Below are 21564 nucleotides of genomic sequence, written 5' to 3'. Positions count from 1 at the left end.
CTAAACTTGTTGTTCTGGAAAGGAGTCAGAGTAAACAGCTCCTCTGTCCAGACCCAGTGCAGCTGCCCATGATGGTTTTCACTTTCCTCCCCGATAATTAATGCCAGTTCTCCTTGCCAACACTTCTGAGTAGATTTGTGAATTTTGGAGCACTTTGATATATCAGCTGTTAATGTGAGCTTTTCTCCTCCCAAGGATATGTCCCTGCAGATGTCAAGCAGAGTGATTTGCACACCAGCAGGGCTGTGAGTGCTGCCATGGGTGATGAGACAGGTTTGCTCAACTGAGCAGTGTTCCTTTAGGACAAAAATTGGAAAGAAGCCTTTGGCCAGAAGAAGTGCTTTCATTTGCTAGAGACCATGAATGGCCAAGTAGGAACAAGGAAGCCCATGGCTAAACAGGAGGGTACTGCCAATTCCATTCATAGATTCTCCAAAACCCGGGAGGACTGCTACAATGATGATGCCTGGCCTGCAACATGCCAAGAGCCTTAGGTCACAACCAAGCAAATGAGAAAGGCAGTAGGAAGGAAGGAAAGGCTCTAGTCCCAGCCTCTGCCTTGTACAGCCTGGGCAGCACTTCTGCCATCTGAGACTGATGCTGGCAGAGTGGGATTTGGTGGCACAGCACTCAACATTTGGTTGTGCTGCATCCTGCTCTCACGTGCTCGGGCTTTCTTTTAATCTCAGGGATGCAAAGAAAGCCCAGAACACATTAGGACAACCACCTGGGGAGTTAGTTATGATTTTTAAAAGCTAATGATGCCGCCCACTGTTCAATGTTTATAATAAACTGTCTTCTCCCCCTCTTAACTAAATTGTGTATACACAGGGTAAGAAGCTGTACCCGAGGGCCCTGAGCACTTGGCTTGCTGTACAGAGCTGCTGTACTCCATAAATAGGAGAAGTGGACAGAAAGTTATTAATTTTTGTGCATGTGAATGGGACAGGCTGGGAAGCTCAGGCAAAAGAAAGCAACAAGAATGATCCTGGCCTACAGCTGCAGTGTTTTAATGCAAACCTGAAGATTGTGCTGTCCTCTTGGCAGCTGGCTGACAGCTCAGCCTGCACAAGTGATGCAGACGGGGACACAAAGGTTGCATGGAAACACATTGCTTTCCTCCAGCCCTGTGCCAAACGTAATACCTGATTGCTCAGCTTACGTACATTTCTGAGGTACCAGAGAAGAGGCACTCTGCAACACGGAGCAGCACACAGTCTGCTGGAACTGTTACCTGGAAAGGAACATTTTTCTAATTCTCTAGTCCGTGGTTTTACACTGATGTCTGCTTTGTGATGAAGTGTCTATGGCTGAGTGGCCCGTGCCTCAGGCTGCGCCAGGGAAGCAGCGCTCTGGGCAGAGCACAGCACATTCCAGGGCTCCAGACTGTTGTACAAATAAGGAAGCAAAAGGTCCGAGCTGGATCGGAGCAGGACTAGTGTATCAGTGAGAAGAGCACTTCAGCTCTGAAACAGCTCCGTCATAGCAGGAAATGCAGTGGCATCCTTCAACCTGCCAGAGGAGGGGCATTTCCTTTTGCACAACCATGTCTCAGTTTTTCCTCACAGAAGAAAGCTGTGAAGGTGAGCAGGTCACACGTGTGTGTTGGCAGAGGCCAGCACCCACAGAAGATGCACTCAGTCACTCTGTGCAGGGGAGAACATCCCTGCAGCAGCAGGAGAGCTTGGGGACAGCACTGTGCAGGTCAAGCCCCTGCAGCCCAAGCACCGCCCAGCCCCAGCTGGCAGGAGAGGTTTTCTTGTAAAGAGGTGATTTTTCAGTTCTGTTTCTAGGTAAGTTACTTCCTTTACTGGAACAACTGAGTAGTTGGACACTTGCATGCAGGAAGCCACCAAGCCACCGGCAGCTCAGCATCACCCTCTTGGTAAAGGCAGAGAGCACTGGCACATCAGCGGCCAGGAAACACTGCCAGTGCTTTGATTCCAGTTATTTGGCTGCAGCATTTGATGAACTAGACAGGCTGACCAATGTTTAACATGTATTTTCCAATGCCTGATATAAGAAATGACAGCTTTTAATTACAGTACTTAATTTTTTAGAGGACAGCTGTTTCTTTCACATTATGAATTAACAAGCTATTCTGAGCATATTTGTACTGTGCAAACAGATCTAAACTAGCTGTGAAGATAGTTTAGCTTGGAGCTTTATTTTTTTGGCATACTCCCACTTTTGAGCTTCATGCATTTGTTTCTTCTGGTGTGCTGAGGTTGTAGCAGACAGGACCACCTGTGTTTTTCAGGATCTGGTGCCACAAGGGTTGGATCTTGGATGGGGCCCTCAGTGCCACCAGAACAACATTGCCCAACTGAGAACAAGTTTATTTTTGTATTGCACAGATGCTGGTTGAAGGGACATAGTTCTTGACACCCATTAGCACTCAGGTCTTGTGTCCAGGGAAGTTAGACACAAGTGCATCCCTGAGGAGCTGACACATAGAAGCCACTCCAGAAAAGATGGAGAAAGGCAGGTACTGCTGCTTTGCAATGTTACTTAACTTCACCTGTTTGCAGAGCAAATTACTGTTAAAAAACATAGCTAGGCCTTCATCTGTATTTTAAGACATGCAAAGAAAGAAAAAGAGAAAATAAAAAGCAACTCCAGCCCACACTCTTGGCAGCCTGGCTCTCTCCCAGGTCTCTGGCCTGGATTCCTGCAGTTCTGAGTGAATGTTTCTTTGCTATCTTGCTTGTCCATCACACCTGCTTTGTCTGTTGCCTTCAGTGTTCCTCATTTACTTATTCCCACACTCAGAGCCTCTCTCCCCTTCCCCAACCCAATACATTTTAGCGTAACAAGCTGTAAAATGAGATTTTATGAAAAATAAAACTGACGCTATACCAGCTTGTTCCACTTTGCGTTCTGAGTTTGCTGAACAAAACACAGGTTTCTTTTATTTTTTTAAAGTAGCAGCTGAGTACCTTAAGAAACTAGAATCTGTTTGGGGAAGTTGTAGGAAACTAATATTAGAGCTGCCATTTAATTCTCAAGGCAGTAAAATGGACTGAGAGGCCAAGTCCCTCTGAATGTCTTTCATGTAGGTTTGTTACACAGTGTGAGCTTGTTTTACAAGTGCTCTGTTTACAAGAATGCTGGGGGAGCTGGAGGGGGGGGAAATGTTCATTTAAGCCCCACATTCACATAGGGCTACTTTTGTAAAGGCCTGATCCAGTCCTACCAGCTGCTTGCCCACAAAACTTCCCAATTGTGGAGGCTAATTAAGATTCCTCAGAGGAGCTCTCCTCTCCCCAGCGGCTGCAGGCAGCCTCATCAGACATGCTGTCCCTCCCCCTGGGCCCGGCAGAATGCCCTACTGTGCCTGGGTTACGTTATGCCTTATGAATTAACCAATTGATTCTGAAAATATCACTACTTTAGGGCTAAATAAAGCTGTTCCCTGCAGGGGGAAAAAGGCAGGGCTCTGCCTAGGAATAAACTGATACTGTGTTACCTATAACTATAAACTCCCTTCTCTCTCATGCTGCAAGGCCAGGATTTGCTTGCCAGGACACAGGGAGTTGAGTACAAAGGGAATTTATCATGGATTTCTGTGAAAACAGGGAGGCTTTCCTGAGCCTGGATAGTAAGCAGGACTATCCACTTGCAAGTAAATAAAGCTGCCTGCATGCAACTCCGAATTAAACAATTACTTTATGTGAAATGACTGCATATTTGCCTTGTCTGTGTCCACTTCACTCTCGAGCTTCAAAGTGAAGAAACCTGTAACCAGCACAGATCAAGCATGGCTGAAAGGTGCTTGGTGCTACTGCTGTGTAGCTGAACACAGCTCTAGCGCTGGAACAAAAATTTCACCGGGCACCAATACATAATGTTGGACCTTCAGTATCCTTTGAGTGGTCAAATTTATATTCAGGCTTTAAACTGATTTTAAACCAGAACCAAATCTGATATAGAGCCTGAACTGAGGAATATAAAAAATTAGTGTGTTTCATCTGATACACATAGCTTTCCCCTGTTTGTGCAGATCCTATCCCTCATGTTGATTACTTAAAAGAAAGCTAATTGCAGGAACCAGACAAGATCTTTCAAGCACTGGAGAAACCCAATGTGGTGACATGTACAGTTTCATGTTGGTCACAACAAATGTACCATCAGCTTGGACTTCCTCCTCTTCCTGAATGTCTCAAGTGTTTGCCTACAACTCTTCCAATTAAAAAGGATCCTCTCCCCACCCCAAACTAAAAATCAGAATATTAAGACAACTTCACTGCACAAAACCATACTAGATATTGTAATAACAAAATGCTTTATTTTTGGGGAATACAAGGAAAAGTGTGACATCCTCATAATCAAATAGCTTTAAAAAGGCATTCTTCCTTTGAACAAGGTAACACTCGCAACAAAAGGTGACCAGTGAACAAGCCCTCTCATGTAGCAGCAGGAATTCCTCCTTTACAGCCAAAGGCAGGGTTTGAATAATGTACAGCCACAGATTCCAACTCAGTCGATATTTTCTAGTAGGTTAGGGCACAGGCTCAGCACTGCTCGGTGTGACAGCCCAGAGGGAGGCTGACAACACACCTCTGAGACAGGGCTTTCACAGTTCTCACCCAGGTCGCTTTGCAACAAACCACAAGACTTCACCATTACCACAAGAAGACACTGAGAAAGCCACAAGGTTACTAATCTTCTCGCTCATCTCCAAAAACTTTTCATGCAAGCCCTATGCTCGTGAAATTCTCGTACCATCAGTCTGGTTACAGCTCAGTGTGTCACCACACGTCCCCTCTGCTGCCAGCCAGGGCTGTGTGTGAGAGGGACACAGCAGACCCAAGGCTACTGACACAATCCCCTCCTCAACGTAACTGTTTCCTGTACAGCGGGCTCCAAGCTGGGATGTGTTTTAAAGACTGCAAATTTATATCCATAAATTACTTATGCCCTCTCTGAACCTTATGTTAGAACTCAAGTTGTTAAAGAAGGGGACGGGGAAGTTCCTAAAATTGTCAGGTTATAAAGTAGGCATTCATAGTTCAGTCCAGTGTGACAGCTCTTTGTCACAAGTGGTAGCCATCCATGCTAAGGGGTAAGATACATTGGTCTTGTTTAAAGGGGGCTCGTGTTGTCTGAAGTGGGTATGGTAAACTCTAAAAGAACTATTGGTTTTCTTTATTCAGGTTAGACATAACAAATATGTCAGATACAGCAGTTAGTCTAGAAAAATACATTTAAAAAAATCTTCAGCAGACCATGCTCCCTGTAACAAAATCTTTCAAAACCAATTTTACAAATTATTCTACATTAATGTAAAAAGAAAATCTTAAATTTAGCATAGTGGATTCCATCAAACATCTATCTATCAAAACATGACTTTCACTATCTGCAGATGTTAGAATTCATAATACATTTTTCTAATGTATCCTGTACATATTAAATAATCTAAAAGGCTCTTCTTGTAGTGCATTAACAATTTAGCAAGCACACTCAGTATTTCTCCAGTACCATTTGCATTACAGTTATTTGCCCGCAAATGTAATTAACATCTAAAAGTGCACACAGTTAGATCTCCCTCCCTCCCCATAACCGGTTTCCCTGCTGAAACCCAGACATCCACTGGAAACATTATGCTACTGTAGCTAATCTACCCATGATTAGAAATGTGTGACTAAAGTGTTCTTAAACTATACAGGAACTGACTTATATACAGGAATCAAAAGGACAGCCTGTATTTACATCAAGAATGAGCTTCCACTACCACAGCATTATACCAAGAACTCAGTACAGTGTTACAGTCGGTATTGACTTAGGACTTTAGCTTTAGATCAGTATAACACAAAACTTAGGACATACCCTGAAAAAATGGACATGTTTATTAAATATTACTTCTATTATGCCCCACGACAAATAACCATTGCTGGATATTCTTACAAGTTCAGTGTTTGAAATAGTGTAATAGTGTGCTGCTCTATGAAGCAGCAAAGAACTTCCAGAGAGGCTGCTGGGGAAAAAAAAAAGGATGAAAGAAAGAAGTAAAAAAAATAATCCAAAAAACAGACAAACAAACAAACAAAACAAAGAAGGAAAAAAAAAGCTCCACAAAAAAACAAGACAAAACAAAAAAACAAAAACCCCAACAACAGAAAAACAGGAGACAAAGAAGGACAGAGGGCAGCAAGGGAAGAATTGGATTTGAACAACTAAACCAAACTGTTAGCACAAGTCTAGGACAGTCACGGCATGCAGAAACCCCTTGGAAAACTGTCATACAATCTAAGTACGTTGTAATAAACAAGCTTAAGATGTAACTTCACTGAATTTTTCCATACTGGGAAAAATGGTAGACTTTTCCCCATCATATGGAAGAATTTTGAGATTAAATTCCAGATTATCCAGTCTGAGATTATTAGTTTTACTCTCCAAGAAATCCAGTGTATGAACCTATATTAAATTTTTCCAATGATACTTTAAAAAGGCAAACTTTTCAATTATAAACTTTTCAATTCATTTTTTATATTGAACTTTTCAAAGAAATCTGAAGTGTCTTTAATTTGCATCAAAGTGGTCAAACATTTCTCCTGTTTCTCCCCTCCCAAAAAGTGCAAAAAAACAAGTTGCTGCTTGGTCCACAAACATAAAACATCATATACAGCAAGAGGTTTTCCTTCTGATGGAGTACTGCTGCCAACCCATCACTTCCAGTTTCTTCTCCAAGAAAAATGTCAGCGTCCAAAGATGGAATTCAATTCCAGCAGAATTAACTCTACAATCTGATTCTGGTACACTGTGTGGACTGCTATGTTACCAGTCTCTTTCTCTGGTTTTAATAAGGTTGGACCAAAAACTATTGCTATACTTTGATAGGTCATTCGGTTCTTTTCTCCATTTTCTACAACTCTGAAAGAGAAAACAGTACACAAGAAGAGATTTATCAGTGTTAGGGCAACAAGATGACAGAAAAAGACACATCCCAAAGCAAATGGCTATTCAGAGTATTTATTTAATGAGTAGTCTTGCTATTAGGACATACAGTTGCTGTAATTCCCCTCTCTATGAAAAAAGTTTTGTTTTGAAATGTCATTCTTGGTCCTCTCACAGTCCCTCTAAAGGACTTGGCAGCAAACATCACAACTATGCAACATACTGTCTCAAGTCTGGTGCTCTGCAATCTCACATCCAAACAGACTGATACATGCTTTTATCAAGTCTAATATAAAAAAATGCAGTAAGAACATTCACTTGGTACTTTAAGTTGGATTCTTTATCTTTAAGGAAGGATTAGCAACACAAAGCCTTTCCTTCTATCTGTTACTTACCTTTTCAGGTGTCTAAAGAGTACCTGCATCGTGTCCTGGTTTGGTTTTGGCAACTGTTTGATTAAATCTTTAACAGCAGGGACACGCTGCCTTGGGTCTTGCTCTGCAAAAGGGTGAGGTTGAGAAACAAAAGTTCAGTATTTTTGTTTAAAGCTTGAGCATAAAATTTAAGAGGCTGGGAGGGAAAGCCACGGTTTGTAGTGCCAATCCGAGATAGGACACTGCCACCTCCCGGCCGGCCCCGGCAGCACGGACAGGCAATTCCAGACAAGTCACCCTGTTCACAACCAGATCATCCTTCTTACGTCCAAAATAATTTTTAGAATTGTACAGGACTTATCCAAACACCATATGCAAGTTCTACAGACTTACTAATTGCATTGACAAAGTCATTGAAGTGGTTGTAAGTGAACAGCGGCTCTGGCAATTCTCTGAAGAACATTTTTAGAGCTCCTGTAATGACATGTATATCTTCCCATTTACTGTCATTCAAGTCCAGCTTCTCATCTGAGAGAGAAAAGGAAATAATTAATGATAACACTTCGACTATAAAAGCTCTTTTTTTTTTTTAAATAAATTCAACTATTCTTCTGTATTTATTGATTTCAAAGCAGTGAAGAGTTGCTCTACTTCAGCACATTCCATATCCCAATCTGGGATACAGAGCTGCAGCAGCAGATAGAGATGGCTAAACTCTGCCTACTGCACTATATACAGTTCCCCTACTCCTAGGGCATTTTCCAGAAGGGAACAGGAGCTGCTGACATACACAAAATTTACTGTTAGATCCTGTCAATCAGGAAACGAGAGGTCAGATTCTGGATGGGCTACACTAAGATACTGCCAGAAGAAAGGGTTTTACACACAGAGTACAGTGAAGAGGAGCTCAGCCCTCCCCCCACTAAAAGGCAGTAGCAAATCTCACTAAAAAAACCATAAACTTACAATTTTCATGCTAGTGAAAGTTTAACATGCTTACTGTTTTTCCATAAGGTGGTGAGTTATTTTGTTTGAAATAATTCCCCTACCTCAAATTCAATTACCATATTTTTTTAGAATTCTGTTCTAGCAATGCCTCTATGGTCCACACGAAACTAAACCTCCAGAATATCAGGTTTTTCAAGTAACGTATGTTACATAGTCAGTTCTATAATTCTAAACTAACTTTACTTCGAGGATGACTGTCATTTCTCGTGATATACTACAGAGAAATCTTTTTCCTTAGCTTTCTATGGACTTGAACAATCTGAAAATATATGCCATTGTAATATAACTGGAGAAAGCTTACCATGATTGACTGCAAATCTCAGCTTCTGTATCACTGCAAGATTGCCACTAACTCTGTATAAGCCATCAATATCTAATCCTGAAACAAAGGGATAAATCCATTTTAATAACTTATATATGTATAGGTCTACTCAGCAAAATTAAAGCAAAGGAAACCCACCTTGTAACAAAGAAATAAAAACTTAAACTAGCTTCTTTTGATGGACAGGGCATATAAAACAGAGGGGGGTTTAATTTGCTGACACAAGTTTGGCAGCATCAAGCTCAAAGTAATCTCTAAAACTTCCTATTCAAGTAGTAATGAGGCAACAGCTCCAAGTTTCCCAGATGAGATCAGATGTCTTGTTTAAGATGCTCTTGTGGGTGGGCAGGGAATACATGGGAGTCCAACATGCAATAACCAGGTATTTTGTGGATACAATGTTCAATTTTTAATGTATGGTTAAGGAAAACCCAATCAAGTCATGCATAGAGAGCATCTCAAAGTTGTCAAGTGACCAGGTCCACATGGAGAAGGAATGATGCACATGCACACTCAGAGCTACCCAACAGCCTACAGAACTAAAATGGGCAGCCCTCACGGGGCTTTACAGGACTGCACACTTGACCAGAAAAGAAGAAAACTGTGTCTCTGTAGTTGCTACTGCAGTTATTCAGCAGTGATTAGGAGGTAAAGAATTCATCTGAGAAGCCACTTGGATGCAACAGGTGAGTCAGTGCCACTGAGAGGGTGAGTGTTGCCAGAATACCTGCAAGTCCCTGTAGCTCCTCAAGGAGTTGTCTGATGCAACACAGCACAGTTACCAGCACCATCTGACATATCCCTTTTCCCCAAAATCCACTAGTCATTCCTTTACAGAAAGAACTGATTTGAAGTGTATTGGTAGAAGGAGGAAGAGTTGGAGAGGTAGGAAAAAAAAGCTGTTCATTTCTGTCAGCTCCCCCTCAGGTATTTAAAAAAGGAAAACTTCACTATCTTCACTGCAGTCCTGCCTTTAAAATAAAAAAAAAAATTAAAAAAAAAAAAGGAAGAAAGAAAAATAACTCCTTTCTCACAGTCTTCAGATCACAAATGGAGTAAAGCCTGCAGCCACAAGCAAGGTGGCAGTTTGTCAAACTGGAGTAATGCAACAGAAGCAGTTTTTCTCCCCTCCCAGGCCATAAGATAGAAGCATTGACAAAGAGGACTCCAGGCTAAATGAAGTTCCCGTGGAAGATGCCTTAGAATTCACATGTATTCCCCTGTAAAACTTACCCTGATACTCAAGGACATGCTCTCAGATTAACGAACTGGTAAATATCTGAATGATGATTATGGAGATTCCATAATCCCCTCTCAGTCATCTTTTCCAAGAGATAAGGTAAACACAACAGCAAGAAACAGGAAAGAAAACCCGCAGAGACTACAGCCAAGTCTGGAGTCACAACCAACAAATTTTCAGCAAAAATGTGAAGGTTTGCTTTACAGCAGAAAACCCAGAATGTCACATGTAGCTTTGAAACAAAGTGTTCTCAGTTGTTAGGTAGGAAATGCATATTTTCAATCAAAACAAACAAAAACTGAGTCAATGTGTACACTGATAATCTCAAGAATTGCATAAAATATAGCAATTTGTGTAACTGGCTGAAGGGCATCAAACCAACAGGCTGGTCTTCTGGCAGTCAGTACATACACAGAGCAGGAACAGAACTTTTTCCTAAAAGTTCATTTCAAGGAAGTTTTAACAGAAGTGACTGTTAGCATGCTTAAACCTTCCAAAAATGAATAGCTGCATTTCAATAGTCTCACTTTTAATCTGAAAAAAAGACTTGATGAGCTGAGCTCTTCTACTACTTCTTGTAATCCCTCTTCCTTTGGAGCCTTGCTGCCAGGAGGCTGTCCTGCCTTTTCCTCAGTTTGAAATATACTGAAGCAGATTAGTTTCTCAGACATAAGATTTCCTCCCCTCTCCCCACTATGGATCCCACCTATGCCCTCACTCTTGAAAACCCAATGCTATCTCCAGGTACAAGTTTCAGATTATCTTCCCCAAATAAACCAACAGCATTTTAAGATTAAAACGTTCAACATAAAGGCTGGTGAGCTAGAGAGATTTGTAAACAAAAAATTCAACCATACCATGTTCCTCAACATGCTCAATGCACAGCTTCACGAACTTTGGCACCGTGCTGTTTTCTCTTTGACACAAGCTGGTGAGATTTGAACCAAAAACTTGATCTGGAACCAAGTAAAGAGACTGATTTACAGTGGAACAGGACACAAGTGACAGAACTAGTTCAGGTTAAAACAAACCTCTACAAAGGGCAAAGTCTACTGGATACAATTGTCGCAGCATTGGAGAGGAAATAGGAAAGTTTTGAAAAGAGTTCTCAGCAGCTCCCAGCGAGAAAAGCTCCCAGTAAGAAGAGAGTCAGCAGCTACACAAACATGAGCCTCCAAGAAAGGAAGTTTTGCCACTGAAATCCTTTTAATCCATCAGGTGATACTTTTAAGAGTCATTTCGTCAATAATGTTATAAGAAATGCAATGGATTCAAATGTGTCCTGTTACACTCCATTCCTGTCCCAAGTTCAACATGCATTTATTGCAATCTTTGTTAAAAATTCAAAGAGATAGTGAACTTTAACCAGAGTGAAAGCTTTTGGCACTGCTTGGGAAAAAACCCTGCAAAATGTCACCTTTCACTGCACCCACTGTTTAACACAGCATTATATATTAATTTACTTTATTGTAGAGTCTTCTGACATTTTTAAGTTCTGACACAAATTTGTAAATGATAGATTTCTACCGCAGAGCTCTGAATGGATGCAAATCTGACCATGCATAGGCAACCTGGCTGCAAGGTCAGAATCTAAATACAGATATTTATGGGCAATGGTAAATCTGAATCTTATTTTCAAAACTACACAATCCAGGGGGAATATTTTCCATCACAAAGTGGAGCAAAAATGAAAATTAGCTTGGACAGAGAGGAGAATCTTGCGATGTCTCAGTGAATTTTAGCAGCTTGTCAATTCTTCTTGCTCAGATTGTTATCACCAAAACATTTGATAGATCCATTTCTATGGCTTTCAGCAAAGTTGCCCAAATAATAGATGGCCTCTTCTGCAGAGATGCATGAGGGTGACATGGGGTCTTGTGACTGAGAAGCAAAGATTCCACTCTTAAAGGGAAGGGTTGTTTGTTGGTTTGTTTACTCTGTTACATAAGTGGCCATCTTCACAGAATCTGGTGTATCTTACTTCAGAGCTTCTGCAAAAGAGAGACCGCTCTTGCATTTGCATCATGCACAGCATCTAGCCCATTTTTCTTGTTCAATAATTTCAGTAGATTAACAACTCTTGCATCTTGACTAGTGCTTTGGGAAACCCAAACAGCACACCAAATCAATTTTACAGTACAAAAATGGGCATTTAATGGCATTATTAGCTAGACATGATAAGGCCAGTGGTCCACACCACCTCGGTGCTGTGGCAGCTACTCACGCAGCGAGCTTTATAAGCAGAATCAGTAGCAAAGGATTGAAAAAGCCCACGCAGCAGAAAGCCAGGCTAGCATGCAGCTGTGGCAGGTAAAGCAATGCAGATTAGGTAGCAGAAGAAAATAGTAGCATGTAACAAAGTAATTTCCTACAATTGCCTTCGACTTCAATAATTTCAGCATATACAGAAGTAGTATTTTTTCTTCACATCTTAAAAGTAATGTCTGTACTTTTGGTTTTCCATGTAACAAATCTTTAACAGAGTTCCTTCTCCACTTAGTGCATGCTGTTTCAAGTGGATTTTTTCTTCCAGAACTTTTCACTAATTTTTCTGCTCATACTGGATTTGCCAAGCTTTCCATTTACTAAGCTTGTTCTGCAGCAGCCACAAAAGTAGACTGGGCTTTTAAATGAAGACCTCTGTATTCTTCATTCATACAATGAATGTAAAGCTGTACAGTGCCCATCCAACTTTTAAAACTTACACCATGCTTTTAAATGAAAACCAAACTCCTCATTCCTTAATGCCTTTATTAAAAATCCAATCATTAGCACGCACATGTACAAATTAAACTTGGCTTAGTGTTCACTGTTGCCAAGGTCAGAAGTTACGTCACTGAGCCATGACATGAATACTAAGTTGTAAAGCAGAGCAAAATGTCAAAGTCTGGGAATAATGCTCCCTTATTCCAAACAAAATTTCCATCATTTACAAGTAAATTATATTTGCAGATACACAAATATATCAAATGCCACATGCAACAGAAGCACACCTGTTAAAGTATGCGGTGAGGCAAATCACAGAAGGATTTGGTCTGGTATTTGCCTACCCATATGCTATTTTGACCCTAGTAGAACACCACCTACAAGTCCTGCTAAAAGCATACAAATAAATAAATAAAGTTTTACAATGAGTACCAAGTCAATAGTTTACACAAACACATTAACTTAAACCTGTGCAAATACTGTTCTCTCAAATTTCTACAAGTGTGACAAAAAGAAATCTTTCATAACTTTGATTCAAGAGTATCTGTAACACTCTTTGTGAAACAATTAAAACAATGTAAACATTCAAAAAAGGTAATGGGAAAAAGATGTTTAAGTTAAGACTCATGTAACCTCATCCTGGTTTTCCCAAATATTTAATTTCTTATGATATGGCACATGATTGTCTGGTTCCACACAGACTACAACACCCTTGTGAAACGGGTGAGCACACGCACTCAGCTTTGTACCCAAAGGACTGTTCTTTCCCGTTTGCACAAATGAGGGTCAGATATCTGGATTTCCAGCTCAGAAGGGTGGAATGCAGTGCTTCTTAGCTAGAGAGTCCAAGTCCAAACGGGCTCCTGGGCCCCCAGTTTTCACTGCAGTTTGGCCAGCACTGAGCCGAAGGAGAGGCATCCTCCGAGCAGTTTAATGGCTAGTCACAGCACTCAGAAGTACAGCAATCACCAGTTCCACTATACATCCAAGACTTTTGTTAAACCAACTATACACATGTATTTTACTCTGAAACTAGACCATTTTAACCCCATTTTACACATGAACTACTAAATTCAGCTTTTCAAATTATGTCCTTTGTTAAAAAGGTTCATTTACCCTTAATGTAGCCTTTTTCACGGACAGCTTGTAATGTAGGGCGCCGTGTAAGAAACTTCTTGAGCTTCGTTTTGGTCTTTTTCTGATCTGTGGAGTCTATATTGCTGGGTGCTTTCACTGCTGAAAAGAGAAACATATTTAGCATTACTACCCACAGAACCAACACTGCATTTATCAGCCAAGGAACCAACATTAAAAGAAAAAAAAAATTATGCTCCAACACACAAAAAACCTACTCGAATTTGCAACTCATCCCTAATTTTTTCCTTAACTTTCTGGAACTCCTTATAAATACCATCCATTTCTCAAACTACCAAGAGACAACCCTGTCACCAAAAACTTGCAAAGCCAACTAAACAGTAGCTTACATATGGAATTGATGTGGAAATTTAAAAATGCAGATATGTTTCAAAACCAGTCCTGCCTCTCGTTAGGTTAACTATCTTGAAAGAAATAAATACATTTTTGAAAATTACATATAGAGCCTGGAAGGAAAGGAGAGAAAACAGTTTGCCTGGTAAGTCAGATACTATTTCTGTACATTTGACAACACCTTGAAAATAATTAATTTCACCACTGCTTATTTTCCCCTGTTTTAAATGTGTCATACATCAGGAGCTAAATACATTTCACACTTCTTTTCTTCTTCTTCCTTTTTTGAAGTATGATTAATAAAATATGGAAGAAAATTTACCAAGTGGCATCAAGAAGTAGAATGAACTATATTAAGATTGTTTCCAAACTTCAATGGTTTCATTTTTAGCAGTCCTTTTGAATTCTTCCCTATTTACACATAATACTGAAGATGCAGAAAATGAAAACTGCCATTGGTAGAATCAATTAATGGAAAATTTTCAACTCACAACGAAGTTTGTTAGAGTCTTTATTTTCTTTCTCTTTCTCTTTGTCTTGTTTTTCCACTCCAGGGGAATCTGGTACTTCATCATCTAATGCTTCATCAGACTCTATTACCTGTTGGATTTAAGAAGATAGGCAGTGCTCAGCTTGCCAATTCAGAAAATACAGCATTAACACACACATTTCCTGCAGACAGGTCTACAATACACTATTTTTCTCCCTATAATGACATCCAGTTTGCTCTTTCCTGAACTCTAGGTGTTAAACATCTTCAGGGACAACACCACTCTGATTTGCAGAGTGAGTAACTCTGAGAAACTCTTTATTTCATTGTAAGACTCAATAAAGAAAATGTTGCTGGACATTGAACAAAGTACAGCCAGACTTTCATGATAAAACTTCATTACATCAACCAATAAACAACAAAAATTACTTTTGGTTGGGTTTATTTTCCAAATCCAAGAGACAAACATCAGCTATTTAATGGTCTGCCACAGAAATGCCTGACTGAAAGAGCAGAAAAAATTTCTAGAACATTTACCCAATTTGTTTTCTCTATAAGTACAATTTTCTTAATAGAAAATTGAACTATTCACTGGAAAATCTCACTACTGTCAAAACACACACTGAATTCACTCTGAAAAATAACCAGTACCAGTACCAGTGTCTAGAATTCTTTCCCAGTGTTCCTGCTATCTCAGCATATTCTCATTAAACATTGACAAGTGAAAACACAGATCATGATGAAGCGTGGAGGCAGATAGCAGTCTGCTGATCTTACCTGCAGCCCAGGCTACGTGCGTGACTGCAGACATACCAGGAAATGGGGAAAGAAACTTCCTCAGCTTCAGAACAACATATTCCCTTCCCAAACTGTGTGTCTTACTTCACTTCAACTGAAGTGAACTGGACTGCCAAGCACTTGCCAAAATCTGACTGCAGAGTGCCTTCTTTTACAAGGAAGGAAACCCTAAAAATGAGGCAAGGTTGTGCACTCCAGAGCACTGAGCAGCAGCATGACTTCCTGGACTAAGATGTACTTTAACCTATAGGGCAGTGTTAACTTTAAACACCTTCATTCCTGTTCCTTTTCAAAAGCCTTGGATAGCCTTTTTACACATCACAGATCAATATATTCAACTGCTCAAATAATGTCCCCATTAAGGATCCTATGCCAGTCTTCAAGAGCCCTCTTGAAGTTTTTTAGGATTGGAGTAGTTTTAAACTATGAAATGCTTTGGAAAAAAGTCACCTGGGATCTAGTTTGTACTATACAACAAGTCTAAAGCAATAATGTGGAAATTTCTGTGTTTAAAAAAAGAGCAGCCACATCCTTTGCAGGTAGCTGTTCCTCTTGTAGAGGATATTGCCACAACAGCAGCCTGAGGGAGCAAAGAGAACAGAATCTGATCTGCCCTTTCTTTTGAGGAAGATCTTGTCATGCTACCAATAGTACCTCGGCCATGGGAAAGAGATCACAGCTACTATTACCATAAACTTTCCAAAATTAAAAGTTGGCTTTAGATCTGATGGATTTTTGAACCCAAAGTCTAAGTGCTTCAAATTATCAGGTAGTCTAATGCACTTTCTTGATTTATGCCTTGTAGTCTTGGGTCTCTTGGCTACCAGCTCCCAGCAGTATACATCACCACTTCCTCCAGAATGCTGATAAACTCTCCTTATTCCACCATTCCTCAGCCTAACATGTAATACCTCATATCTCAGCATATCTCAGCCTTTCCATCTTCACTCATTCTTAAGCAGGGAAGAAGTGGCCTCAGTTGTGTTACACAGAGCAGACAGGAGAAGGGGTCACTGAGTGACTGGGTGACACTGCCTTGCCTGGTTATTAAGGGCCATGACATTTCCATACCAGGAGACAGCAGATTAGGAACCTAAACTACAAGTGCTCAGAAAGTAACTCAACCATTCATATTAGCCTGCTGTGTTTTGGTAGAAAATACCCATAAGTGAAAAGCACTAACAGAGCTAAGAGAAATTAAAACCACTGACTGTAGCCATGATATTTTATGAAAAATCCTTTTCTAGGATTTTTTCTCCTGAGAAGCTGAGAAGCCTCAGGAAAGAGATGTAAACAATAACTATCTGCTGCCATGGAATGCAACAGGTGCACCTGTGATTGGTGCATGTTGGTTGTTTCTAATTAATGGCCAATCACAGTCAGCTGGCTCGGACTCTGGGCGTCAGGAGCCTTTGTTATTCATTCCATTCCTGTTCTTTCTAGCCTTCTGATGAATCCTTTTCTCTCTATTCTTTTAGTATTGTTTTTAGTATATAATTTTAATATAATTTATATCATAATATAATAAATCAGCCTTCTGAAACATGGAGTCAAGATTCGCGTCTCCTCACACAAAGCATTGACCGTAACTGACTAGCATTGAAAGCAACAAAACTGAGCTTATGGACAGCAGACAAGCCTGGAACTATTAAAAAGTAAGAATACACAAGAAGTAAACTTGATAGAGAGCAGTGTTTTCTCCAAGATCTCCTCCAACTTCTGAATTTAAAAATTGTTAATCCTATTTGGCAGTATCACAAGCAAATGCTTGAGCACTTCTCTGATAACTAAATACTTGGCATTGTGCTGTCAGATTAGAAGAGATAATACAGTATTTTGCCAGGACTTTTAATCTGCACTTCAGTGCAGCCATAGTAAGTGAAGAGCAGAATCAAATGCTGATAAATGTATGTCAATAAGTTGTCCCCTGGCCATCCTCACCCTTTCATTCCCTCTCTATCAGAACCTTTCAGGTCACTGAGACAGAACAAGTATTAGGCTGCAGAAGTAAGTTGAGATGGATGTCAGCCCACACCTCCTGCGTCCTAAGCCAGTGGACCATCTTTTTCCCTTTGCCACTATTAATTATATTTCACTCACCACCACCAGGAACTGCCATATCCTCAAACACGTGCCTGCTCTCAAGAAAATCAGTAAATGAAGATGCACACAAAACTTTAGAAATTGTTATATCAATTAGTTTACTAAATAATATTACCATGAAAATAGAACCTTCATTATATAAATACATACCTGATTATTGATGGTGTAGTTAAGAACTTTATACCATTCATTAATAAAGCTGTCATTATCTGATTGAATTAAGAGCTCAGTGCCTTGGCGGGTTTTTAGCTTTAAAGAAATAAAACCAGACATCATCAGAACTGATAAACACTTTACAGTTCAAAAGTAAAATCACTTAAATCAAATTAAACTTCTCACTGGCAAAATTGTTAGGTAATACACAGACACTGAAGAACATTTACCAGTGAGAACAGCCATTAACAGTCTGCATAAAATTGCAAAGCATATCCCATACAGACATATTAAAAATGGACATTTCTTGCAGGTACTAACAGTTACATTTAAGCAGGTAGAAGTAGATAAAATTCAGTTTTATGAGTTTTTAATTTTAAGCTTAAAGAAAATTTCATACATTGCTAATTGAAGTGCATATAAGTCTATATTTAAATAAGATAATTTACCTCAATAACATTCTTTTTGCTGGATTTGTCCTTCGAGGCCCAATCAATCAAAGCCCCTTTGAGATCCACTGTAAATTCTGGCTTAGACTGATTAACACCAAACTTCTGGAAAAAATTACGAACAGTGATGATAAAATTAAACCTGAGGAAATTTTTTACAGTCTTACAATCTTTTAAATATAATATGTATTATTTATAGTCTATACAGTTTAGACCAGATACAGTACTTTGCCACCAACCAACAAGTATGTCACCAGGAAAACAAAAAACCTTCCACAGAACAATCTTTAAGCAGGTCTGTTACAAGCTGTTCAGCTTAAAGCCCTCAAAATTCCACAAATTTAAATGCCAATCAGATTCCAGCAGGGATTTTTTTTCCTATTACAAATGGCAGAAGTCCATACAACATTTGACTGTAGCTTGGTTTTAGCCAAGATAGTCCCAAGCTTTAAACAAAACCAGCTAATAAGTAACTGAACAAAACATCCCCAAACATTCTGCCACTTAATCAGTGGTTGCATATAAAACCAAAAATCAAACCAAAAACAGTAGGCTTGCTGGACAAGAATCACATCCCTCCACACTCAAAGAGCACTCTCAGTTTGTACATTTCTCTATTTGTAATTTTTTTAAAACATTTACCCCCCCCAACACTTTTATACTTTTCTGTAGTGCTTCTATTGCAACACTGGAGCATGTCCTACCAAGTAAACAGAACTCACTGTCTGTCTACTAAAAGACCAAATAACCCACAAGTAACCCTTCAAATAATTTGGAGGAAAACCTCATGGATCTATTCTTACCTCCTACTTTCACATTTGTACCAGGTATCAGAATTTTTTAAAATAAAGTACTTTTACTATGATTTCAACATACACCACATAGCTTTGAAATGTAATTCCTCAAGGAAACCAGTTCAGTGGCCCACACAAACAAAAAGTTCTAATTGCGAGTGAGACAAGTAAAATATGGAACAGGGAAAGCTGGAAGTCTCTCATTTATAGCACAGAAATTTCCTGCTGTAGTTCCAGGGAAAGCTTGTAGCATCTGCTCCCTGAGAAATGTTCTTATTTCTGCTCGAAGCCTTTGATGAGTGAGTGCAGTTCCTGTGACAGCTCTGGGGGACCCAAGCCCCAGGACAAGCTCCTTGCTGCAAACACAAGTTTCCAGCCTGTGCAAGAACAGCCATACCCAAGGGGAGAAAAGATGGTTCAGAAAACAGGACTACTCTGCTGCTTCTGATTAAACTCCCAGCATGGATGTTAATTAATGCTAATTATGTTTCAGAAAGGCTGTTTACCACTGGAAAATCTCCACGTCTAGAGTCCTAAGGGCAATGAAGTGTTGAACAGAAAGCAGCATCTTAACTTCTTTATTTTCCCCATGAAATATCAGAATAGGGCTGTACTTCTAATTTACCGGATGATAATTAGCACTTGGGAAAAAAATCCACACCACCTTCCGCTTTCTAACTTAATTCTCAGATACCTCATCCAAGAACATTTTTTATTAATCATAGTAGAGCTTTTGAAAGAAGCCCAGCTCAGCAGCAGTCTGCAGGAACAATCTCTGGGTCATTTTTGGCTCTGGCAGCAGCTGCCCTTTCAAGAGAAAGTCCCATAACTGCTGCACACACATCCAAAGTGTCCCAGACGCACTTCCTGGCAGTCTAGATCAATCTTGCTGTGTGTTGGAAAAAAAATTAAATCAATTTATAGAGTTTGGCACTGGAGAGAACGGGAAACTAGTGCCAAAGTCCTCTACAGGATTGGGGCAGGGAGGTGATTAGTTAAAACCATGGCCCACATGATGCTGAGAATCACAGGACAGGACTTGCTACAGGTGACATCAGCACATAACAAGAAAAAAAATGTTACCTGTCAGTGCTGTTTTGATCAAAAGAAAAGGCCTCCACTACATTAGCTTGCTGAATCCACACCTGACAGATTACAGCACTATCCCCTACAGCTTTACACTGTACCCATCTTTTTGGCCTGACTCCCCTGAGCATTTCAAAGGAGCACAGAAAAAAAGCAAAAACTAAAGCCAAAAAGGCAAAAAGACTTTTACCACTCCTTCACTCAAATGTTGTCCAAACTGCTGTGTGAGAGCCAAGGACAGGGAAACCAAGGGAAATAATTCAGCTACCCTGCAAAGCTCTTCTTAAATACCAACACATTACATACATACTTGTCACAACCTTTTTATTCAAGGACATTTTAAGTTTACCATGCAGGCTCTCCTTTGAGCTTTCCTGTCAAGGTTCTTTTCTGCTCCCAGATCTATGAAAATGAGATGCCAGCAGCCATTTCCCTCTTTCCCTCCTTAAAGCTTTCAGGAGCAAGTGCTGCACAGGGCTGCTCACACAACCTGCACACAAAGGTTGCTGAAGGCAATTGAACCCTCCTGAAGCCAGCAGATTCTGCTGACAGAGTTCAAAAAAAAGCCTTTCCTTTTGCATCTGCTGCCACACAGATATTAAGTCTGCTTTCACAAAACAGTGCTACCTAGCCAGCACCAGTCAAGAGAAAATCCAGCTCTTATTGAGCAGACACCTGCACTGGACCACTCTTACTGGATTCCTCTTTTGAGCTGTCTGGGCATTTTGGAAAGGGCAGCAGTGTAAGACAGAAAGAGGGAGAGGTCTATATGTGGTGCTGCCAGCTGTCCTAGATATGAAGCTGTCCTACAGTCACTTCTGACACCTTTTTTTAGACAAAAAACATAGTCATGGGATGTACTTATGCTGTTTGTATGGGAGAGGTAACTTTGGAAAGAATATGGTGCTTTCATTGCTTTAGATAGAGAGGATGCTGTGCAGCTTAAGGACAGCCTTGAAGATATGTACTGACATCAATAAATAGAAGGCCTTTTCAATCTTTTCAGGATTTTCTCCAAGTCCTGGAAGGCTGCACAGGGACAAACCACACATTCTAGCATTCTTTGGAAACAGAACTGGAAGTTATTTATGGGAAGACTTTGGATGTACAAATGACACCTAACATTCTTGTAATTCTGTTTCTAATTAGATTTGGTAGGATGCTTTAATTCCAAGTCCTCCTCATCCATGTATGGACTGTGGAAAAAAAGCTGTGGAGACAGATGCACCTTTTTGCCTGGCAGGGGAGTTTCAAAACTACAGCTTCAGGGAAAAAAAAAAAAGGGGGAAAAAAAAAAAGAAAATATATTCTTTATCATCACAGCAAAATGATGGATTGTTTTGAAACCAGACTGATAGGAGCATTTGCATTGCAAAAGGTTTACACAAAAGCATCTGAGCTCCTGCATAATGAGCAGTGCAATATTGATGAACTGTAGTAATGTACACAACACCCTTGGCTGAAATCACAGTTGTGTAACATCAACAAGAGTTTGCTTAGATGAATCTTGAAGAGGATCTATTTCCTTGATGTTTGGGATGTTTACAGGCTTGGTTTGCCACCCCTATACTTGTCACTGAGGACATGGCCCTATTACAGAAAGCTGACAGATAAAACCTTCTAAGCAGTTACCATTTTCTTTGCTTTATGAAGCCC

The 21564-nt window shown here is 40.1% G+C and overlaps 1 protein-coding gene across 9 annotated transcripts in view; it reads right to left on the bottom strand.

Moving 5' to 3' along the window:
• Window positions 1-4268: 4268 nt before the first annotated feature.
• ARHGAP12 (Rho GTPase activating protein 12) overlaps window positions 4269-21564 on the bottom strand; it is a 75154-nt gene continuing 57858 nt past the window's right edge. For 5 of the 9 annotated variants that reach the window (XM_041487756.1, XM_041487774.1, XM_041487797.1 and 2 more), the window contains 9 exons: window positions 18029-18133; window positions 17577-17675; window positions 14527-14635; window positions 13664-13783; window positions 10699-10797; window positions 8581-8658; window positions 7665-7799; window positions 7293-7395; window positions 4269-6873 (listed from right to left, as the gene is read on the bottom strand). In XM_041487756.1, the coding sequence (XP_041343690.1) occupies window positions 6699-6873; window positions 7293-7395; window positions 7665-7799; window positions 8581-8658; window positions 10699-10797; window positions 13664-13783; window positions 14527-14635; window positions 17577-17675; window positions 18029-18133 (1023 nt within the window). In that variant the 3' untranslated portion in view covers window positions 4269-6698. The other 4 variants (XM_041487765.1, XM_041487781.1, XR_005956870.1 and 1 more) reach the window with 4 other exon arrangements.

The sequence above is a fragment of the Pyrgilauda ruficollis genome, unplaced genomic scaffold (assembly GCF_017590135.1).
Source record: "Pyrgilauda ruficollis isolate IOZ18807 unplaced genomic scaffold, ASM1759013v1 scaffold12, whole genome shotgun sequence".
Taxonomy (NCBI): domain Eukaryota; kingdom Metazoa; phylum Chordata; class Aves; order Passeriformes; family Passeridae; genus Pyrgilauda; species Pyrgilauda ruficollis.
Note: the sequence above shows the minus strand (reverse complement) of the source record. Positions and strands in the feature narration are given on the sequence as shown.